The sequence below is a fragment of the Poeciliopsis prolifica genome, unplaced genomic scaffold (assembly GCF_027474105.1).
Source record: "Poeciliopsis prolifica strain line A6 unplaced genomic scaffold, Auburn_PproV2 SCAFFOLD013, whole genome shotgun sequence".
Classification (NCBI taxonomy): Eukaryota; Metazoa; Chordata; class Actinopteri; order Cyprinodontiformes; family Poeciliidae; genus Poeciliopsis; species Poeciliopsis prolifica.
Genome location: NW_026562388.1, coordinates 6242198 through 6261992, shown reverse-complemented (window position 1 = coordinate 6261992; position 19795 = coordinate 6242198). Strand labels below are relative to the sequence as shown.

General features: G+C 38.9%; 3 protein-coding genes across 7 annotated transcripts; 1 reads left to right on the top strand and 2 right to left on the bottom strand.

The window, feature by feature from the left end:
• Nucleotides 1–357: 357 nt before the first annotated feature.
• On the bottom strand, nucleotides 358–5518 carry pcare1 (photoreceptor cilium actin regulator 1). Its single transcript, XM_055038854.1, has 2 exons — nucleotides 1939–5518; nucleotides 358–1132 (listed from the first exon to the last, which is right to left on the bottom strand). Exons 1-2 carry the CDS (start codon nucleotides 5226–5228, stop codon nucleotides 1009–1011), a joined length of 3414 nt encoding a protein of 1137 aa, XP_054894829.1. The 5' UTR covers nucleotides 5229–5518; the 3' UTR covers nucleotides 358–1008.
• A 4609-nt stretch (nucleotides 5519–10127) lies between these two features.
• spdya (speedy/RINGO cell cycle regulator family member A) lies at nucleotides 10128–14457 on the top strand. 5 transcript variants are annotated; one of them, XM_055039002.1, is made up of 7 exons: nucleotides 10128–10210; nucleotides 11547–11796; nucleotides 11970–12028; nucleotides 12105–12190; nucleotides 12271–12442; nucleotides 13135–13465; nucleotides 14002–14457. In XM_055039002.1, the coding sequence occupies exons 2-7, from the start codon at nucleotides 11586–11588 to the stop codon at nucleotides 14061–14063; spliced, it is 921 nt and encodes a 306-aa protein (XP_054894977.1). In that variant the 5' UTR covers nucleotides 10128–10210; nucleotides 11547–11585; the 3' UTR covers nucleotides 14064–14457. The 5 variants fall into 5 exon arrangements, with proteins under 5 accessions (XP_054894977.1, XP_054894973.1, XP_054894974.1 ...); XM_055038998.1 differs by lacking the exon at nucleotides 14002–14457 and having other exon boundaries at nucleotides 13135–13563; XM_055038999.1 differs by lacking the exon at nucleotides 14002–14457 and having other exon boundaries at nucleotides 10144–10190; nucleotides 13135–13563.
• A 763-nt stretch (nucleotides 14458–15220) lies between these two features.
• On the bottom strand, nucleotides 15221–18804 carry trmt61b (tRNA methyltransferase 61B). Its single transcript, XM_055038996.1, has 7 exons — nucleotides 17974–18804; nucleotides 17784–17886; nucleotides 16747–16937; nucleotides 16578–16669; nucleotides 15576–15778; nucleotides 15419–15493; nucleotides 15221–15344 (listed from the first exon to the last, which is right to left on the bottom strand). Exons 1-7 carry the CDS (start codon nucleotides 18706–18708, stop codon nucleotides 15310–15312), a joined length of 1434 nt encoding a protein of 477 aa, XP_054894971.1. The 5' UTR covers nucleotides 18709–18804; the 3' UTR covers nucleotides 15221–15309.
• Between the last annotated feature and the right edge of the window lie 991 nt (nucleotides 18805–19795).

Here is a 19795-nt window from a genome sequence, read left to right as displayed (position 1 = left end):
AAATGTCCATCAACATCAAATTTATCAGGATCTAACTACTCTAGCTTGAAAAATAAGTCTAAAAAGCTGGAAAATTCAATTGTTTGAAAGATCAGTTCTCATATTTGCACATAAATGTACAAATATATATACATAAATGTACAAATATACATCATCTAAGACATACAGAGAACACTCATTTATCTGCATTTTATCCACTGAAGTCTCAAACTTTCCTTGCAACTCTTCCTGATGGGAAAATGGCTTCACTGCAGGACAGAATACATTTTAGGAGTAATTTTGAAAGTTGGCAAACCACTAGGAGAGAGAGCTGCTTCTGGACACAAGTTAAGTACAGCTTTATTGGATTAAGCACTATTGGTCATGGAAACAATGGCGCAAGTAATGGCTTTGTTTTGTTTTGTTTTGTTTTTATTAGTAATAATGATAAAGAAATAGTAAAAATGACAGACTGAAAAAATTATGAATGTTTTTTTAGAGAAAATTAAATAAATTTCACATCACATGGACATCAAAAATTAAAAACAAATCACAAAGAAAATATCAAAAAATAACAGAGATGTCTCTCTTCATAAAAATGTATGTAGTTTAATTGATGTAAACGTTTAGCACTTGGTTTTCTACCACCAGTTTTGACCACACTTGTCTTAAATTGAATGTCTGATCAGAATTTGTTTTTCTTCAATTTGTTAAATGTTACCTACAAAAAACTGATCAAAATCTTGATCAGACTTGTCCAACAGATGTTGTATTATAATCGTCCATAACTAATGAACAAGTCTTATATTTTGTAAACATAAAAACCAAAAACAGCACAATAACAATAACAGCTAACAGCAACACAACTTGTTGAGAAAGAAGCCAAGTACAGAGTATCTGGAGGCGTGTTACATGACATAGTGGATGGAAATAGCTCCTCTTCTCTTCCAAGTGAAATAAACAAGACAATTTTAAATCCACAGTAATGCTTGCTAATCTATAATCCCACAGCCTCGGTGTTGGCCCTGTTTAGCTCCTGTGTAAGGCCTGTCCAACAACACACAGATCCGGGTGTGATGCAGAGCGTGGCGTTGTCCTGAGGTCTGACTGGCTACCCCATAATTCACGATGTCTGGCTGTATTGTCATCTAGCCTGTTAAAGTGAAAATAAAATTTACTTTAGTGATAAGCACAGCATGCCTGGTGGGCTCCAGAGGGCTGTTAACAGAAATCATCCTTTTAAATTAAACAAATGCTGTCAGGTCACATTGTGCTGAAAGACAACAACCTTTATTTAATCAGAGACTGTTTCTGAGCTCTGGATGCTCCTCTGCCTGCTTCCAAGGGACGAACCACTTTTGAGTTCACCCTACATAAAACTTAGTGAAGGATTATTTTCCATTTGGATCATGAGGCTAATTTTGTGCCATTTCTGACAGTGAGTTGATTAGAAATAACAGATGGAGAGAGAGTTGGACTTCACCTCTCATAAAGTAATTAAAAAAAGATTACTAAAGAGGCAATGTGGCTTTTAGTTTTTGTGTCTGGCCTTTGATGTCCAATAGATCTCAAAAACTGTTGATGTGCTCCACAGGCTTTGAGACCTAACACATTTATTTGTTCTATACAATTAACCTTTTTCCTTTTGTTTCTTCAAGTCTCAAAATCTAGTCCTTGAGGGCCAGTGTCCAACAACTTTTAGCTATCTCTTTGCTTCATCACACCTGGCTTCAGTAACTAATCAGTAGAGCTCTCTAGAGCTTCACTGCATGTTATTGAAGCAGTCTTGCCATTGAATTAAAGTGTGTAGGGAAAGAGACACATATAAAAGTTGCAGGACTCTGGCCCTCTATCACTGTAGTTTGAGACCTCTGCTTTAAATCAAAGACAACATTTTGAGAGACCTTCAGAAAGCATGATTATTTTGTTGAAGGATTTAGAAAAATAAAGAAATCTTACCCCTTTGTACATATTGCTGGTTCACTTCCACAAGTTTCAGCCACTGAAGTTCCTTGGAATCGGGAAGTCATGCTTAGACTTGGCCTTCTGTCTGATTGGCTACGTCGAACAAAGGGTCGTGGTCCTTGTACAGACACGGGGAACCTTCCGCGACTCCCCCAACAACTGGAAAGAACTGAAACCCTGCTGGAAGTCCATGCTTGATGTGGTTGGATGACTGAACAAGGCTGGGCCTCAAACATGGATGGAGAAACTGGGCAGAACACTGAACGAGCATTACTGAACATCTGTGCACTTGATTCTTCGGTGCTGTTCTTCCTTGACCCTTTTTGTACCTTTGGTGAGGCTGGTGGAGATGGTGCTTTGAAAGGGTAGGAGGTGCAAGAGTTCTGGTTTACAACAGGTGGGCTGGGAAGTCTCCGTTGAAGTGCCGGTGGTGTAGAAGGTGTCTTGTTAACAGGGGAGCTATTTGCTGGGGGTGTTGAAACTTCCTTTTTTGAACCAAGAGGGCTGGGAAGTCTTCTATGCAAACTACTTGGGGTAGACGGAGTGGAAGGTAACATCCGGCCTTTAGAGACAGGTGGAGTGCCAAGTGGTTGGCTACTGGCAACTGAGGAAGGAGGCATGATAGCTGCAGTGGTATTACGTTGAGGCACTGAAATCTTCCCGTTATGCTGTACTTCAGGTGATTCTCCTTGGGGTTCTGAGGTTGCTTCCCTTCTAATCAAGGAGCTCTCCGAGTTTGAGTCAGAAGATCGTTGTGTGTGTAAGATCTTTCTAACTTGATAGTTTGATGATTCTGTCTCCATTCCATTGGGTTGACTGACTTTTGAAAAAGCAGGTGTATCTTGAAAAACAATCTTTGTTGACTGTGGTAAGCCTCCTTTGCTTGGTAATACTGTGACAGTCTGAATTGAAGCTCTAAGTCTTTGGGATACAGCAGGCCTTTTTAGCACAGGTGACTTTCCCACTTTTGTAGTCCCATCTCCTGCTGCAGTCGATCCACTTTGGGCACTTTCAAAAGAAGTGTCCATCAGTACTTCCAGAGGAGGTGGAGGAAGATTGTCAAGATCAAAATAATCATTTTTTTCAGATGTTGTGGACTCAGGTCTACAGCTGGTCACTCCCATACTAAGAACTGCTTCTACATTTCCTAAACCTGGTAGGATGGGGACACCACACTTTCGCACCCCTTTTAAAGGCCCAAGAACCTTAGGAGTTTCTCTTTCCTCTATACCCTGGCTGAAGGTATCAATCAGCTTTTTGACTGAATTCCTGCCCCTGTGAAAGCCAGACGACTCTTGTGGTGATAAAGGAGGGCTAGGTGGAGGAGTAGTTTTTATATGACATGTGGATTCTGTTTTGTCTTCCTGTTTATCTTTGTTAACATCACAGATGACTTCTTTTTTGTTGTTGTGCTTTAAGAGACGTGTTTTGTCTTTAGGTAATTGGCTATTATTGTTTTTACATTGTGGAGGCTGTTTTCGATTTATTGATGGCGATTGAGCAGGTGAATTTCCTTGTGTTTGTTTAAATGTAACCGACTTTGAGTTTCCTACCACTTTGGTTTTACTCATCCTTTGTAATCTCTGGTTTAGAGCATTCTGAGTCATTTCTAGCTCAAACAGAGTTGGATCTTCACCTTTACTCCGCAAGGATTCTGCTGACCTAGAACGCTGACCCCTGGCAACTGGGTTCTTTTTTATTTCTGTTCTCCGAACAGCTGTTGCTGTTTGAGGCCTCCTTGGAGACTGCACCTCCTCATCTGTCCAATCTTGTCTAGTGGTCTTTGGAGTGCCTGCTATTTTTGCTTTGGCACCAGTGTTCTGCTTTTGTACAAACCGTATTCTATCACTTACAGCATTTTTCATCTTGAGAGTCATTTCTACATTTTGAGGATTTTCTATGCGTTTTCTTGGTATGCGGAGCGGAGGAGTTGCTGAACTCATGGGTGAAGATTTAGATCTTACCGGGAATCCTACTTTTCCATCCTTCACACCTCTATCTCCTTCCTCTTCATCATTGTTCTCGTCTTCACCATCATCTAGGGAGGCCGAGCCTAACAGCGAATCTCTTTGGTCATTAGGCACTATGGTACATGTCGAATCAAGTGAGTTGAGTGAAGTGAGAGAAAAACTTGGACTTATTTGAGTCCCACATTTTTCTATCGATGCTCCAGTGATGTTCATAGCAGTGTACTCTGTAGGACTGAGTGGAGTTCTGTTTGTCCCATTGGACCCACAACTCTCTCGTCTATGATGCTTTTCGCATCCATTAATGGATTCATTCTCAGCCCCAATACCACTGTCCTCACTAAACAGAGCTGAATCCTCTCCTCCAGGCTTGCGCAGGGAGGCCATTTCTATTTGGGTTAAGAGTCGCATCATCCTGGCCTCCAAAGTGCGTTTGATTTTCATTTTCTCTTCTAAAAGCTCTGACACTGAGGCAAAGTAATCCACTGCTTCCTCCAAAGCAGAGTCTCCAATTCCACAAACAGTCCGGCTCACATTCCTCATCCTCTGAGTGGTGTACTGAAGAAGCTGCTGCAACAAATCTGGTGGCGATTCTGAGCTAATCGGAGCAGTCGTCCGCTGGGAAGATGAGAGATTTTTCATTTGGCTTGGCCAAGCAAGATGTTCTCCATTTTCTTTCAAAACCTGTTCCCCCTCCTCTGTCATTTCTTCCAGTCCCTGAATAATTTCCTCATAGCGCAAAGCCATGAAGGCTATCATTGTCTGCACAGAAATCTGAGTTTGCGTGGCTTCTTCCATGAGCTCAAGTACAGAATCATATTTGTTTATACTGGGATTCAAAAAGGCATATGCAGCTTGATGAGCTTTTACTAAAGGTTCTGGAAAGTCTACTTTTTGATCTGTAGATATCTTTTCCTGGTCTTTCCTTCTGGGACCTTTAGTACCTTTGGCCAATTTCTTTGGTTTCCTGCTAGACTTTTTATCAGCTAACTCCTTGTCAAAGTTTTTATCCTTTCTTAGTGGCAGTGTGACTTTTTCTGTTGCTGTACTCTCACCTTTATCAATGTTATTTACCTCAGTGTTCACTTCTTCAGTGGCATATCTCTTTTTTTGTGGTGTCATTTGTGCTTCTTTCTGAAGTACCTGGACATGTGGAGATTCCTTGTTACCCTTTGCTTCCCCTTTTCCAGATCCTGTTACATTGTTCTTTCTTCCATCTTCATCCTTCTTTTCTTGAGGCACTGCAGGTAACATTCTTTCCCTCCTCATGGCACCCAAACTGCCCAAATTGGTACTTTTGGAGGGTGAGCAGCCCATTTTTTCAGTCTTGAAAATACAAGGTGACTTCTATGTTTTCCCACAAAGCAATTGCAAGAGAAATTAAAATCCAACCAAGATTCTTATCCACCTGCTGTATCTGTCATTTTCAGATGGCCGAGGCTGTACAGAATTACACAATCCCTTACGAGTCGTCCATCGAAAGAAAAATCTGATAAATCCATTCCAAAAATTGCTTCTACCTGTTACAAATACAGAAAATAAATCCACAGAATTACAGCCATATAAAAATTGTCTGTGTCCTGCTGTGAAATGTGTCCCTCTGAACCTTCTGGAGGACAAGCAGCTAAAAGGATTAGCAGGGCTTTCAGTGAACTCCTCCGCATTAACATATGGCACGTTAAACCAAATAAAACTCACCTACTTGTAAGAACATAAGCTCATTTGTGTAATAGGGGCTGGCCCATGATGGCTTTTTATAGCCTGCAAAACAATATTGTAGTTTTTGCTCCTCACTGAAAAGGAAAAGTGAATCACTTTCAGCAGGAATTCAAAAACATCTTTGGTTTTATTCTCTGTTACACATAAAGGTTAAATTTCACAAGAATTTTCTTTTAAATGGAGCATTCAGCTTAGAGAGTCATGGCATATGCCTTGTACAAATTCTGAATTTTGCAGGCATAATTGAACTAAAATGGACAGAGAAAAAGAAAAGAAAGATGACTAATGTCATTTTGTCTTTTACATTCCCTTCCCAAATTGCACAGCATTTTAAGTAAATTTTTCATTTTGGGCTCCATCCTCTTTCATAACCATACAAAAATCAGATTAGTCCAGTCAAGTGTTGAGTACATATAAAATTGTAATTGACTCAGACCTAAAAACGGAGTTAAAGTAATCTTAAAATTTCAATAGAAAACTTTCCTTTAACCCATTGAATAGCTTAGAAAACTGCAACCCAATCAGAACCAAACAGGCAGCATTCAGTGCTCCAATCTCAGTTCAGAAAATGAAGTCATGAGGTCTTGCAAAAATAATAAAATAAAAATAAATTCTGACACCTGTTGGTTCAGCAGCAGCCCTTCAAGGTGCCAGTTTGACAAATCCTGTCATCTTTCTGAGATCCAGTGATGTGTCTGAAGCAGTCCATTTAATCATACATTAAAGAGTCAACATAAACCAACTGAGTCAGCTTCATCATGAAGTCCCTCATTATACAGATGCTGCAATGTTACACGATAAAGATAGGAGTCAAGCCAGTTTGAAGTTTTCCCACAAATTTTAATCAGCTCTTTGTCCACATCTAAAAAGTTCCAGATAGCCAGATGAAAAGTCCACCCTGAAAGATGGCAACTTTTGTTCCAGCAATAAACACTCAATTTTGCCTTACCAAAAAGAGACAATCTGCCTTCTAAGTCACTTTCTGCAACATCTTGTTGTTGCATTGTGTCAGTTTCAGGCTCTAAAGAATAGTCACTGTTGGAGTACTGATTGTCAGAAAGGAGGTCTCTTCCTCTATGATGACCCATGTTTGATTGCTTGAGGTGAGATGGAGGGTACACAGAAGGCTTCGTTACCACTGGCACCTCACTAGTCATCCAGGGCTGAGCAAGTGGCATTTCATGAACTTTCCTTAAAATGTTTCTAATGAGAAACAGCTCAGGATCAAGTATTGAAGGCTGCCAGGGCAAGTAGCCATAGCCAGGTGGAGGGCCCACCCCAAAGGGAGGCGATGCAGACACCCTGTGGTCATATGCTTGGAGAGGCAAACCACTCATGCCATAAGCATAACTGTAATGAGGAGACCCAGCAGAACCATAACTGTGGCCATAACGAAGAGATGCTGCATGGATGCCACCATAATTGTAATAAAGAAATCCCCTAGAGCTATCACCATAAGTATATGGATGAGAGTCAGGGCTGGGATATACAGCTTCATGGAATGGTCCAAACCAGGGATTGGATAATAGATACAAGCCTCCTGGACTTGAGACCATCAGTGGCTGCATCAAGAAGCCAGCTGACTTCTCTTCATGCAATGGAGGTCCAACATAAAAGGCTCTTTGTGATAGAGTATCTGGCGCACTAGTAGAGTTGGAGTGAGTCATCTCATCAGGAGCATCAATACTCAAGTTCAATTCATTTCCAACAGATGAGGATGCAAACTTAGAGTCTGGAATTGCTGAAGATTCAGATCTCAAGGAAGTTGTTTTCTTGCCATTATCTGGTGAGAGAGAAAATTACACAAAAGTGACCAATTGTGTCAAGTCTCACAAGATACATGAATGCAAGCTGCTAGGAAATTAGTGGCAGTTGTGGGGCACCATGTTGTCTGTATGGAGCCAATAAAGGTTGAATTTGGATTGTTCTCACCACCAGCACTATGAAGTCAGTTAAGATTTCTCAAAATGTCCATTTTTACACAACTAGCAGGATTTATTTTTGTCTCCACACCTTGCACACCTTGTCTATTGCAACTGTTAAGAATTAAAAATAGGAATAACTTGATTTACCTCGTTAATTAATTCTTTGTCCCGAATTCTTGTGTCTGTGTAAGTGTGCAGAGAGAAAAGAGCAATCATACGACATCAGACTTCAGATATTCAGAGTTTTATCCAGAGAAATTCAATCCAAGAAGAATGTTACAATAAGCATCTCACCTAGATTTTCAAAAGTCCAAGACATGACAAAACAGAGACAAAGAACTGAGTAAAAAGGAAAAAAACAGAAGATGCATCCTCCGGGAAACTCTCACTCAGCACAAAGAGATTCCAACTTCTGCTGTAAAACAAATCATTTTATAGAATGTGTATTCTCCTCATTTAAATATATGCATTAGGAGGTGTGTTCTTTTCCTTTGTGTGGGCTCTCTTAAATGTTAATTTTATTACCTCTTAGACCCAAACCCCCAGCTCTTCTCGTACCAGGCTCCGACCTGATTTACAGCGTGGAACTGGAACGTTATCTCTGCCTCAAGATGCTTTAACAAGAAACTAGTTGGTGTTTTTTTAACCAAGCTTGCACAAAATGTAATGCTAAATAATGACTATAAGTTTGGATCTAATAAGTAACTAATTCAAAACATGCTTAAAGAAATATAGTTAATTCTAATATAGATAAAATTATTTATAAAAAGTTTTAAGATCCTAGTGAACTTTTGAACCATGCTCAGGAATTTGTTAATTGCCTGGCAGACAGGCTCCCTATCTAAAGAGATCCAAGGAGTCTAGGCCTGTGTTTTCTGTCTAATCCTCCTTTAAGAATTTATCTGCGTTCAGAGAGTGAGCCGTTGTTTTAGTTTCATCTAAATTTATATGAACATATAGTGTACTTTAACTTTCTATGATATATTTCATATGTGTCAAAACTATCCTGTGCAGTATTGTGCTAACTTAAAATTCTATTTCAACACAACTAAAACCCAAGAGAAAACTGACAGGAGTTTGAATTGGTAAAACTTAAGTTTCATGTTAAGTCTAATAGTATCCATACATTCAGAGTTTGACTCACCAGTAGGAAAGCAATTTCCAAAGCAAAAAAGCAGGCTGATCCATGACACCCTGCAAAACTTTTACATTAGAACCAATACTGAAACTTGTTTTACTTTTCTAAGATAGTCATCACATTAAGCCACTTCACTTTGTTAACAAACCTTAAACAGCCTCCCAGGAACATAGTTGGCTCTTAAAAAGTAGGTCAGCTACAGTGAGTGGCTGTCAAAAAAAAGAGACTGCTCTTAAACAGAAGGTTTTGCAGTCATTGCGCTTATTGGAGGCACCTGCAGCACAGCGAGCAGGTGCAGTGGTTCTTTAATTGGCCAAAGGAAATTTATGTAAGTGAAAGACAATCTGGCTTTCATTTAGTAAATGTCAGTGTTTGTTGTATTTACTTGTGAATGAAGAAAATGTCTTTGACATAGTAATTAGCAAAGACCTACTCAAAGTACAAGTTAAAAAGGACATTTCAATATATGAATATGAAAATACTAGGAATACACATAAAACACATTCATTTGAATAACAGGACTGCTGATTACAATATAAATTAAAATTAGTTAATGTACATGTTTCTGGTAGTCAAAAATAAATCGATAAAACAACTTTTGGCTTGCTTTTAAAAAAAAAAGTCTAAGTCACTGAGACATGTAGTTAATTCTGGGCATATTTAAGACTTTAATTTTGAACTTTAGCACCAGATTATCTTGAAGACGTTACATGATGTACTCTTGTGACATTTGGAAACAAAAAACTACATTTAATTAATAACAAAGATGTGGTAAATAAATAAAACAAAGCATCAATTTTTCTGTAAAATATAAATTAGTGGGTTGTTCATAATTCTTCTAGCTTGATGCAACAAAGACAGAATTAGTAAGAGTTTAGGATAAAAAAAAAATAGAAATAAGTGGTATCTATACTTATTAGCTATTTTTGAATCTAAATATGCATATATTCATACATTAACTACAGAGGAATCTCAAATGTTTGGGATTTCCCCCTCTAGTGTTTTTGACATTGTTTTTGATCAACTATTTGACTGTAGCGTAAGGTTTGATTTGAGATTTTTCTCAACATTTTGTTTGATTATCTTCTACATTGTTCACTGAATGATGTGTTCTTTCCTCCCTACTTTTCCAACACGGTTTTAAAATGTCTTGAGATGTATTATCTTGTTTAAAGCCTACAGTCCAAGTCAGCTTAATAAGTAGAAAATATAGGAAATGCTTTAATAGTTGTGCTTCTTTCATTTCTACTCATACTGCTGATGTTAGCATTGTTCTAACGACTTGAATTTTAATATTCCCCAGCTTTTTGAATGATGAAATGGATATCAAATAGCCCAGGATTGTCCCGTATCTTGCCTTACCAATATGGCGGGCGCGTTGACGTACGACCGTACTGAAGTTCAACGCCACGTCAAAAAAGAAGAAGGGAAAAACATTGCGAGTAGTGAGCGCGTCTCGCGCTGGGGAGGAGTGCTTGCTGCAGATGCTCGAGCTCTGTGAGTTGCCATCTATTTGGGTTGGTGTCTGATTTTTATCTTAACTTTTATGGAGCTCACCCACCAACAATAGCTTTAACATGTATTTAACGCTTATACTTTTAGTTTTTACCGATGAGAAAAGATTATCTGAAGAAAAACTGAAAAAGTGTGATTTCGATGAGCTTTTAAGCTAGCTACGCCATTCTTAACCTAGCAAAAAAGCTAGGTTAAGAATGACGACTAATTTAGTAAAATGTCAATTTAGAATAAAAGTTTAAGTAACATCTTAGTTAAAAGTTAAAATAGTGACCTGGAGACATAATGGAGGGCAACAGTATAGGGTGCCTCCTTCCGTCGTCAAAGTTGGCTGGACTTTAATGCTCAGATTAATTACCGCAGGTACCTGCAGATATGTCGGTAAGCCTTTGAATAGTTAGTTGTGTTTTAGAAATACTGAGCTTTGGCTTTCTTTAAGGTAATAATTAATAATTCACATAATGAGTCAGTGAATTGGTGGCCAATTTTCCATTACCTGCTGATACTGATTTTATCCTCCTCTGATCTCTCTGAGAACTCCAAATAACAACAAAACACTAAAGTATTTGGAGTAAACCAAAACCTGATTTCTCCAAAGCATCTCAAAGTTGCGTAGCTGTGTCGTTGCTTTGCTGAACATCTACAATTACAGTTAAATTCTCTACGTTATGAACCAACTAAGAAAGAAAAGCTACAGTATATCTCACTTACTATATATGACAGATTATATTGTGACAGCTAAAATCAGAGCCTTCAAGGTGAAGGAGAAAAAAAAGAGTCCTTTTGTTGTCATACTTTCAACTTTCTGTTATGTGTTGAAGTATTGATCCAGTAAACCTGTGTAGGAAAAAGTTTCCTATCTAGAAGACCCTGCTTTCTCAAATTTTGTCTTTATTCACATAAGCGAGACTGAAAATTGCAAACTTTAAGTTGCTTTCCCTCAACTTTAACTTTCACACTGAAGAGTTTTTGACAGATTCAGGATGGATTTATTTTTTGTTGTTCTTTCCAGCTGGCCTATTGGACCTGTTCCAATTATAAAATTAGTCTATTTCGCCTCCAGTTGTTTATCCAACTGTATTTTTCTATTTAATGAGCTCATTTATTTAAATTGATTAAATTCAACTCTGTTCGAAAAATAGGACATTTCTTTTTTCATACATAATTTATTATGCATACTATTAAAATTTTGATTTTTATATTAATATATATTGAATTATAGGATTCTCTCCATCAAACTGATTCAGATATTGATTCTCTCAATATCTGACAATGAGCCTTTTAGAGAAGTGGATTAACTTAAAGATCTTTGACTTTTCTTCCTTCTCCAATCACCAGACAGCAGTAGCATCCTGAACATATGACACAAGCTTTGGCATGATGAAAACTCCTCCCTCTGCATCTCTGCGGGTCAAGCGCAAAAATGTCCGTCAGATGAGAAAGCATTTCTGCCTAAGCAGGGTGAATAGTCAGGACTCTGAAAGTTCCCTGTGGAAGATCCAGTCCGGTCAACGTGACCCGTATTTTACCAAAATGCCTGAAACGGTCATCCAGCGGCAGGAAATGGCTTCATACTTGCGTCTTTTCGGTAAATCAGCATGTGAATGTGTGCATGAATGATTGGATGTAGAATGAAGTGCGTTGGGCTCCTCTGGACCTGATGAAATGCTATACAAATACTGGACATTTATCATTTACCATTTCAATGAAAAACATCTGGTAAGAGAAGCTTAAGGACTGACATAATGGTTTTGGTTTCAGATGATGACTTGATCCAAGATTTTCTCCGGATGGACTGCTGCTATAAAATGACTGACAAGGTAAAACCCTTTATAACAAACCTTCATATTGCTTAATTAGTGTGTGCCTACTTCAGGTTTTGCCCTATTTTGTCAGTACCTTTTAGCCATGACCTTTGTGTACTTCAAACGGGCCCACTTCTCTATTGCTGAATACACCAGAAAGAATTTTTTCATGGCTCTGTAAGTCCACAGAAATCAGAAGAAGCTTTACAGATTTTCTTGGAAATACAACATTAACAGCATTTGTTCTGTGTCTGTAGCTATCTTGCCAACACCATGGAAGAGGATGAGGAGGAAAGCAAGTATGAAATTTTTCCGTGGGCTCTGGGAAAGAACTGGAGGAGGCAGTTTCCACGTTTCCTTAAGCAGCGAGATGAGTTATGGGCTCGCATCTGTTACCGAGCTGCTGTCAGTAAGAGCTGCTGTGAGGAGGTGCGAGCATTTATCTTCGAAATGAGGCTGATAAACTCAGTGCCATCCAGAAATTTCTATCCTCTTAGCATGGACATTATGATTAATTTTTGGGCTTTTATTCATACATTTGAAGTGGTTTCTTTTTATGGTTGAAGAGTGTTATAACAAACAATATTAAAAACAATTTGATGCGGCGCTGTGCACCTCAGTGGAGGAGCCCATATGCAGAAGTCATAATCCTTGACGTCCCTGGATTCGATTCCCAGTCTCAGACCATAAGCTGCATGTCTTCCTCTTTTCTCTCCAGCCTCTTTTCTATCAAATGACTGTTCAGTAAAAGCGATTAGTGCCAAAAATACTCTTTTGAAGAAACACATTGACAGAAAAACTTCTGTGAGTTGTTGATTTTCTTAAATCCAAAAAGTATGAAAGCTATAGATACAGCTCTGACACACAGATGCACTTTGAATGAGAAAAAAAAAGTTGCCTAACTTTTTATACTTTTTATAGCCAGTGTTGAAGTTGGTTGTATGATCACTCCACCCTAAAAACTGAATGGTTTAAATTGAGTATTAAAAGCCCTCAAATAATGGCATTCATACTGATCAGTGTGTGCACATTTCTGACTGGTACCCTATCTTCTTTCAACTTTAATAAGTTTAGATTAGTTTGGGTTTTGTTGACTTCTGTCTCCCTGCGTCTGTCCCCAGGTAATGGCCATTGTGCCTTCTCACTTTGTGTGGCAGCGGCAGCGTTCCGATCACCATAGTGGTGCCCTGAGACAGTACAACACACAAGGCCCTACTCGTTTTCCACGCGGCCCATCTGCCTCCCCCATTTCCTGTGCCCTCTGCAATTGCGGCAGCAGGTTGTATCGCATCTCCTCCAGCCAACCATCTGCACAGACCACAAGCTACCTGAACCCGTTTGCTCCGGCATTTACATTTGAGCTGACGCCACCCAAAGCCTCCAACAGGATGGCAGTCGAGGATAAAGACGAGGCACCAAAATTGTGCTGCTTCTGCCCTGAAGAGCTTCCAAGTAAGGGAAGCTCTGCATTCTTTTTATTCAAAAGCCAGAATGCAGAGCACTTTGCTAAAGATGAAACAAAGTGATGAATTTCTTGTTTTTGCTTTCAGGCTTTTTACTGATCGTCTAAAGTCATCCTGAGCATTGCTTCTCCAGATTTTACATTTCTTTTCTTTATATTGGATATCCATTAGCTTTCAGCAAAAAAATAAAAAACTTCATATGATAGAGCATAATGGGCAATGTGTACGGAATTTAAATAATTTAAGCAAATGCATATCATTCTTTACAACCGTCTTCAGAAGACATTTTAAAAAGAGATGTATTTGGGAAGCCAGAAAGAATTCAGGAAAGAAACCAGAGATGAATCATCCTTGAACAGATTAAGTGAAATATTTTTTAAATTTGGCAGAAATAAAGTAGGTCTTTGTTTTCTGACTTTTTGAACTAATTGCTTGCCAACTAATATAAATTGACTAGATATAAATGTATGCAAGGAATAAATTGACATCTCCTAATCTTTCTTGTTTGTCCTTTCTCTTTGATAGGGGAGACTTCTTCCTGCGACTCCTCCTGTGACCCCTTCATAGACTGGATCAGCGAGATGTAAAACCCAAAGCTAAACTCGGCTGTTCCACCTTGTTCCTTTTTGTACCAACTGAATCGTTCTGTGCAATAATCCTTTGTTTATCTAAAACTTTGAAGGTCAGAGTCTTCCAGTTAGTAGTAACCTGAAACAAACATAATAAACTACGCTTATTTCACGCATGTAAATATGAAATATGTTGTACACAAGCTAAGATTGTTCCAGCTACAGATTACTCTACATATTTATTTACAGTATTTATTTAACTTATTTGTAAATGAGATTTTTTGCAATGTTTCAACCCTGGGACACATGTTAGTTTGAGAGGGGGAATCTTGTGGATATCTTCTTTTTTCCAGTTGTGACTTTTTGATGAGCCAATGCCTATGAGTTTAAGAATACAACGGCTTAAATTAAATTTGTCTCATTGTTGTTTTTTACCGGAATCAGGTGCCGATATGAATATAAAAACATATTTGTTACTAAGATACCAAGTCACAAGTTAGAAAATGTTGGAAACTGAATTTAGTATGTTGTAGATCTGGATAGGATTAGAAAAAAAAAATTCTGGTTTTGTTCATGAGTGTATTAACATGATTTGTAACACAATTTCTAAAAGTATTTCTATTACTTGTGAGTTTTCATGCTGGTTCTTTAACCAAATATGCACATAGATGTTGCATTTATCCTCATCAATCAGTCCTTCCATGCATCTCAGTCTGGCTGTATGCCAATATCCCCATTCATCCATGCATCTACCAATATATCAATGGACCAATTTGTTCTGCCATTTTCCCCCATCTGTCATCCATCTGTTTCACCATTCACCCAGTTGTCCATTCTTTCATTTGTTTGTCTATCCATCATTTTGTGGATCCTCCATCTGTTTTTCCATCCATCAGTTCATCCAAACCATCACTCATTCTTACAGCTGTCCAACCATTGTCACAATCCAACTGTACATCTACAAAAAGTCATCCATTCACTCATTCATCAGTTAATTAATTTAAACCAGCCTTCCAAAGTCTATTCATCCACCTGTACATTCTGTCTTACAATCAGTACTTTTTTCAGGTTTTATGTTTGGACCTTTCTATTTAAACCATTTCAAACTTTTTTTTTATCTCTTTGCCATATAAATTTTAAATGTATACATTTTTAGATAAAATAAAGAATCCATATTTCCATCAGTTTCTTTTACTTTCCAGGCTCTGTGAGGTAACATTCAGCTCTTAAATTATGTTTGTATCCAGGGGTCTTCAGTGACTGGCTACTGCACAAACTTCCTCAGCTTCACCAGGAATGCTGAAAAATGAAATGACATGATCAGAATTTCCTACAAACATGAAACAAAACCAGAGATTTTACCTCGTTCTAACCTGTGTGACTCATCTGTTCTGGATGGGGTCTGGCTATGTAAGGAACATTACCAAATGCTGGCCCAAAAGGGGCTTCTGAAAAGACAACCAACGTTAATGGGGAGAAAATTTCAACCAATAGGATTCAGAGAAATAATTCGTTTTCATTTACATTTACCTCCATCGGCCCCATCTGATGATTCTTCTTCGCTGCTCGTATCTTCACCGAGGTTTGGGGCTTTCCTGGTGCAGTATTGTCCGTCTTTCTGTAGGGCAGGGGCCACCAACCAGTCCCTGACAGGAACCTCAATAATGCGTTCACACAAAACAGGAAGTGCAGAACACCGGACACCCTCCAGCAGATCAATAACCTGCGTTATACTGAGAAAGGAAAATAGTGCAACAGAATTCAGTTCCTGCTAATATATACAACAATTTGAAACTTGAAATCTTTAAGAACACCTCTGAAGGATGCTGCCTGTTTTTTAATCATAAGTATTCATTTGACAGATCTGTCAAAATAAAACCAATACTCGAAAACTGTTATTTAAAATTAAAAGAAACACATTTAGAAATTTTAGAATTCAGAAACTTGTAGAACAATCACCTCTTCTTTCGCCTCCTTAAGACTTGCAGGCATGTTTCTACAAAGCTATCCCAAGTTCACGCTACAGCATGTCAATAATGTTGAGGTCTGTATTTTTACCATTGTGACATGATTGACCTGCTGATCCACTCAGAACTAAGCTTCAGCTGTCAGATGGACTCGCATCTCACTCCAGTAGTAAGGGGAGTTCATGGTTGATTGAACCCTAAATAACTGCAAGGTGTTCAGGTCGCATGGCTGAAAAACAAGCCTAAATTGTCATTCCTCCACCATTGCCCTGCATTTGGTTTATTTCTCAAAATGTGCTGTCTATATGTATCTATATTAGTCTTGTCTATTAAAAGGCCATCATTTAAGAAGTCTTTCAGTTTATTCATACAGAATTTAGAACATGGGCTTTGCTGCAATGTTTGTAAAGAAAAAAAACATTTAACCCTTAGAAGCAAGCCATGCTTGTTATGCCTGTCCTGTCCTGAAGATTACCATGCTATGTAAGGCATGCAGCTTTTAGTTTAAAAAAATATCTAGTCTACTGCTGTCTAAGCCTTTATGTGTTTTGAAGTGTCTGCTCACTTTGCGAGGTAGATGGCGCAGACAGCTCCAGGATGCAAGTGTGGCAGCACGGTGGGTAAAACCAGGTGAGGGTGTATCAGGTCGAGCGCAACCTGCAACAGAAAGCAACTCTGACGAATGAGCAGATCTGTTAATGTCAAATATGTTAAGAAAACGTCATGACACTGACCGAGTGAAATCCTCGACCAGCGAGGAGTGACGAGGCTGTGCTGAGGTCAGCGTTCAGGAACTCCACGTTGTCGGGCCACTTCTGTCCTCGTCGCAGAGCCCAGGTTGTCCTCCAGCGCTCGTAGTTCTTCACACATCTTCTGTGGTGATCCTCCCTCACCTCTATGCTCAGCACGCTCCCTCTGGAACCAACTGGAGGAAATATCTGGACCCTATTGTTTCTGAATGTTGAATGAGGTCTCATTTTCACCATAATCTTGACACATTACTCATTTAAAACATAAGATTACTAGAAACCATTCTTAAACCTTAATGTATTACTTAATATCTTCCTTTCTAAGAGACTAGATTTAGATACCTTTTGATATGAGCTTAAATATGCAAATGAGACGTTCCTAACTGGGTTTGTCATTTTTCATACAACCCTGCAGTGTCATTCATACTTGTCCACTTTATTGTTGATCTGCAATGTGTTTACACTCTGTCAACTACTCCACATGTTGTTGCTTCACAATCACAAATATTAATGCATTTTATTAGAATTTAAAGTGATAAACCAACTTAAAGCAGTGCATCAATGTGCCACTCCTCCAAAAAGGTCAGATTTGAGCAACAACCAATTGCTGCCATTCTGTAGCTTTTGCCTGAGACTGGTATCGTCCAGTTGGATGTTGGACTGCCCAGTACAGATACGTTTGTAGTTGTTTTGAACTCTATGATGGACGTAACAAAGTTCTATGTAATGTTGTTTTGTGACCTTACGCTGTTTTAACTCTTCCACAGCTTAGCTATCTATTGTGTCTTTTGGTTTTCATGATGCTGTTTGCTGTTCTCTAGCAAAACTCTGAATCCTCAAGAGAATAACATTGCACTGAGATAAGTCCACTCCACAGTTATGCAGTAATTTGTTTTGGTCTCTCACATAAAAACCCAATAAAATACATTTTGAGATTGTAATGTGACAAAATGTGTGAAAAAGTAAAGGTTACTAAATCTTTGTAGTTGGGATGCAAGATAGGAAAAGTGAGAGAGACAGACCTGCTTTGGACAGAAACAGGGACATTGCTCCAGACCCAGAGCCTGACTCTAGCACACAATCTCCCTCTGTGACATCCATCATCATCAGCATGTTGGCTGCATCCTGAATATAGAAAGAGACAGAGATGGAGGTTAATCGGACACTGTTAAAATCCTCTGCATTAAACATCTTCACTGATACAAGACCTACCTTAGGATAGGCGATTGCAGGACCCCTCTTCATATACAGCACATAGTCCTCCAGACTGACACGACGGAAAAATATGGGAACATCCCTGTTTGTCTTCAAGAATTTGCCTGCCGGTTGCCCAACAATATCATCATGCTTGACGATTCCCCAGCTGCTCTGCAGGAGGGCCCCTGGTTGAAGCTGGAACATCTTCCTGAACTCCACCCGTCTCTTCTTTCTGTACTCAGCAATAAGCAGCTCCCCAAAGGTGAACAAGCTCTCCCCTAGGAGGTTGGGGTACATATTCCCCTCTGCATGGCAAAATGCTGCAGCTTTTGGCTCCTCTCCAACCTCATGGCCACTGTGTATCTCCAGATCTCCTTCATCAGTGACTCTCTCTGGATCACACCTCTGTGGATCCTCTTCATGCTGTTCCTGCTCCCTCAGATGCATCACCTCTGGGCTCAAAACATCCTGGGGCAGCAGACTGCTTATCCTCTCCAAAGGAGACAGGGGTCGCTTCCTCCTGTAAAGGAGATCTTGTTTTTGAGTCTGTTTGGGAGTTAGTTTTGTGGAGTCTTTGCTCTGTCCGTCATTGTCATTAGATCGCACAGAAGCGGTGAAAAAAGTTCTGTTGCAATACATTTTCACGAGTTTCTCAAGCACATCTCTGTTCCTGCAGCGAGTCTGAATTGATTTGCAAGCTGTCACCAGTCTGTGCAAATACATGCATCTTTGGGCTGCATGCACAGCCATCACTGACAACTCTATCCCAGAAACTAAAGGAGAGGATCCCCTCTGTAGCCAGATAGAGACGTACACAGAGACATGCAGGATACAAAAAAAAAAAAAAAAAAAAAAACTAAAAGAAGAAATACGTCAAAAGGTGCGTTATTAAAGTCAACTTACACTGAAATAACTAACAGCGCCTGTTTACACGAGGAAGGAGGTCATTGCTTCTAAAAGCACGTGTAACTTGCGTCATAAACAAGCGCCTGCAGCAGTACTTCAATGTCGCCTGCAGATGGCGGTATTTATTGAGAGCTTTTTTATTATTATTATTTTGTCTTTAGACATTTAAAATATTGTTCCAAATGATGGTATTCCAAAAATAAATAAATAATTATCAAACAAAATAATTCACCAGAAAATAGATATTTCATTTCAGACGTCAATGTCACCGCCATATTTTGGCATTTTGAATTGATAGTTTCTGTTCCAAATGTTTTCTGCAAAACTGTTGGACTCTGTTTGTTGTGATAGGATGACATCAGCAGCACACGTCTCTTATTGAAATAATAGAGCATGTATACTCTACCCATCGCAATTAGTTCCTGACAGCGCTCCAATTTAGTCTGTGTATTACACTGACTTGCACCCAAACCTTTACAGGTCTGAACTTTGGGACTGAGATCAGGGCTGTGTTGCTTAGCCACTTTGAAAATAGTTGGCAAATGATTGGAGTCATTGTCTGTTTGGAAACCCTTCTTTCCGATATATTGAGATTTGGATGGCAGTTTTATTTTTTACCACAATATACAGCAATGGTCATTTGGTCAAAATGTTTCAGTTTTAGTTTGACCAGGCAAGCCAAGATATGTCCTCAAAAATGCAATGTTTTTTCTAAGTTCAGATATTAGATGCTCTTCAATATCTTTAGTCACCTACAGGCTCTTTGTTACTGACTCTTCATTAGTGCAACGACATTGATGCAAATGATACAACTTAAGGGAATTTGTTAAGCTTAATTTAGAGTCTGCTCTTGTTGAAAGCTATTTATTTATTACACTTGTGGTGGCGTGTTCTTATACGTTTTCATGTGAGAAAAATGTGAAAATGTGCA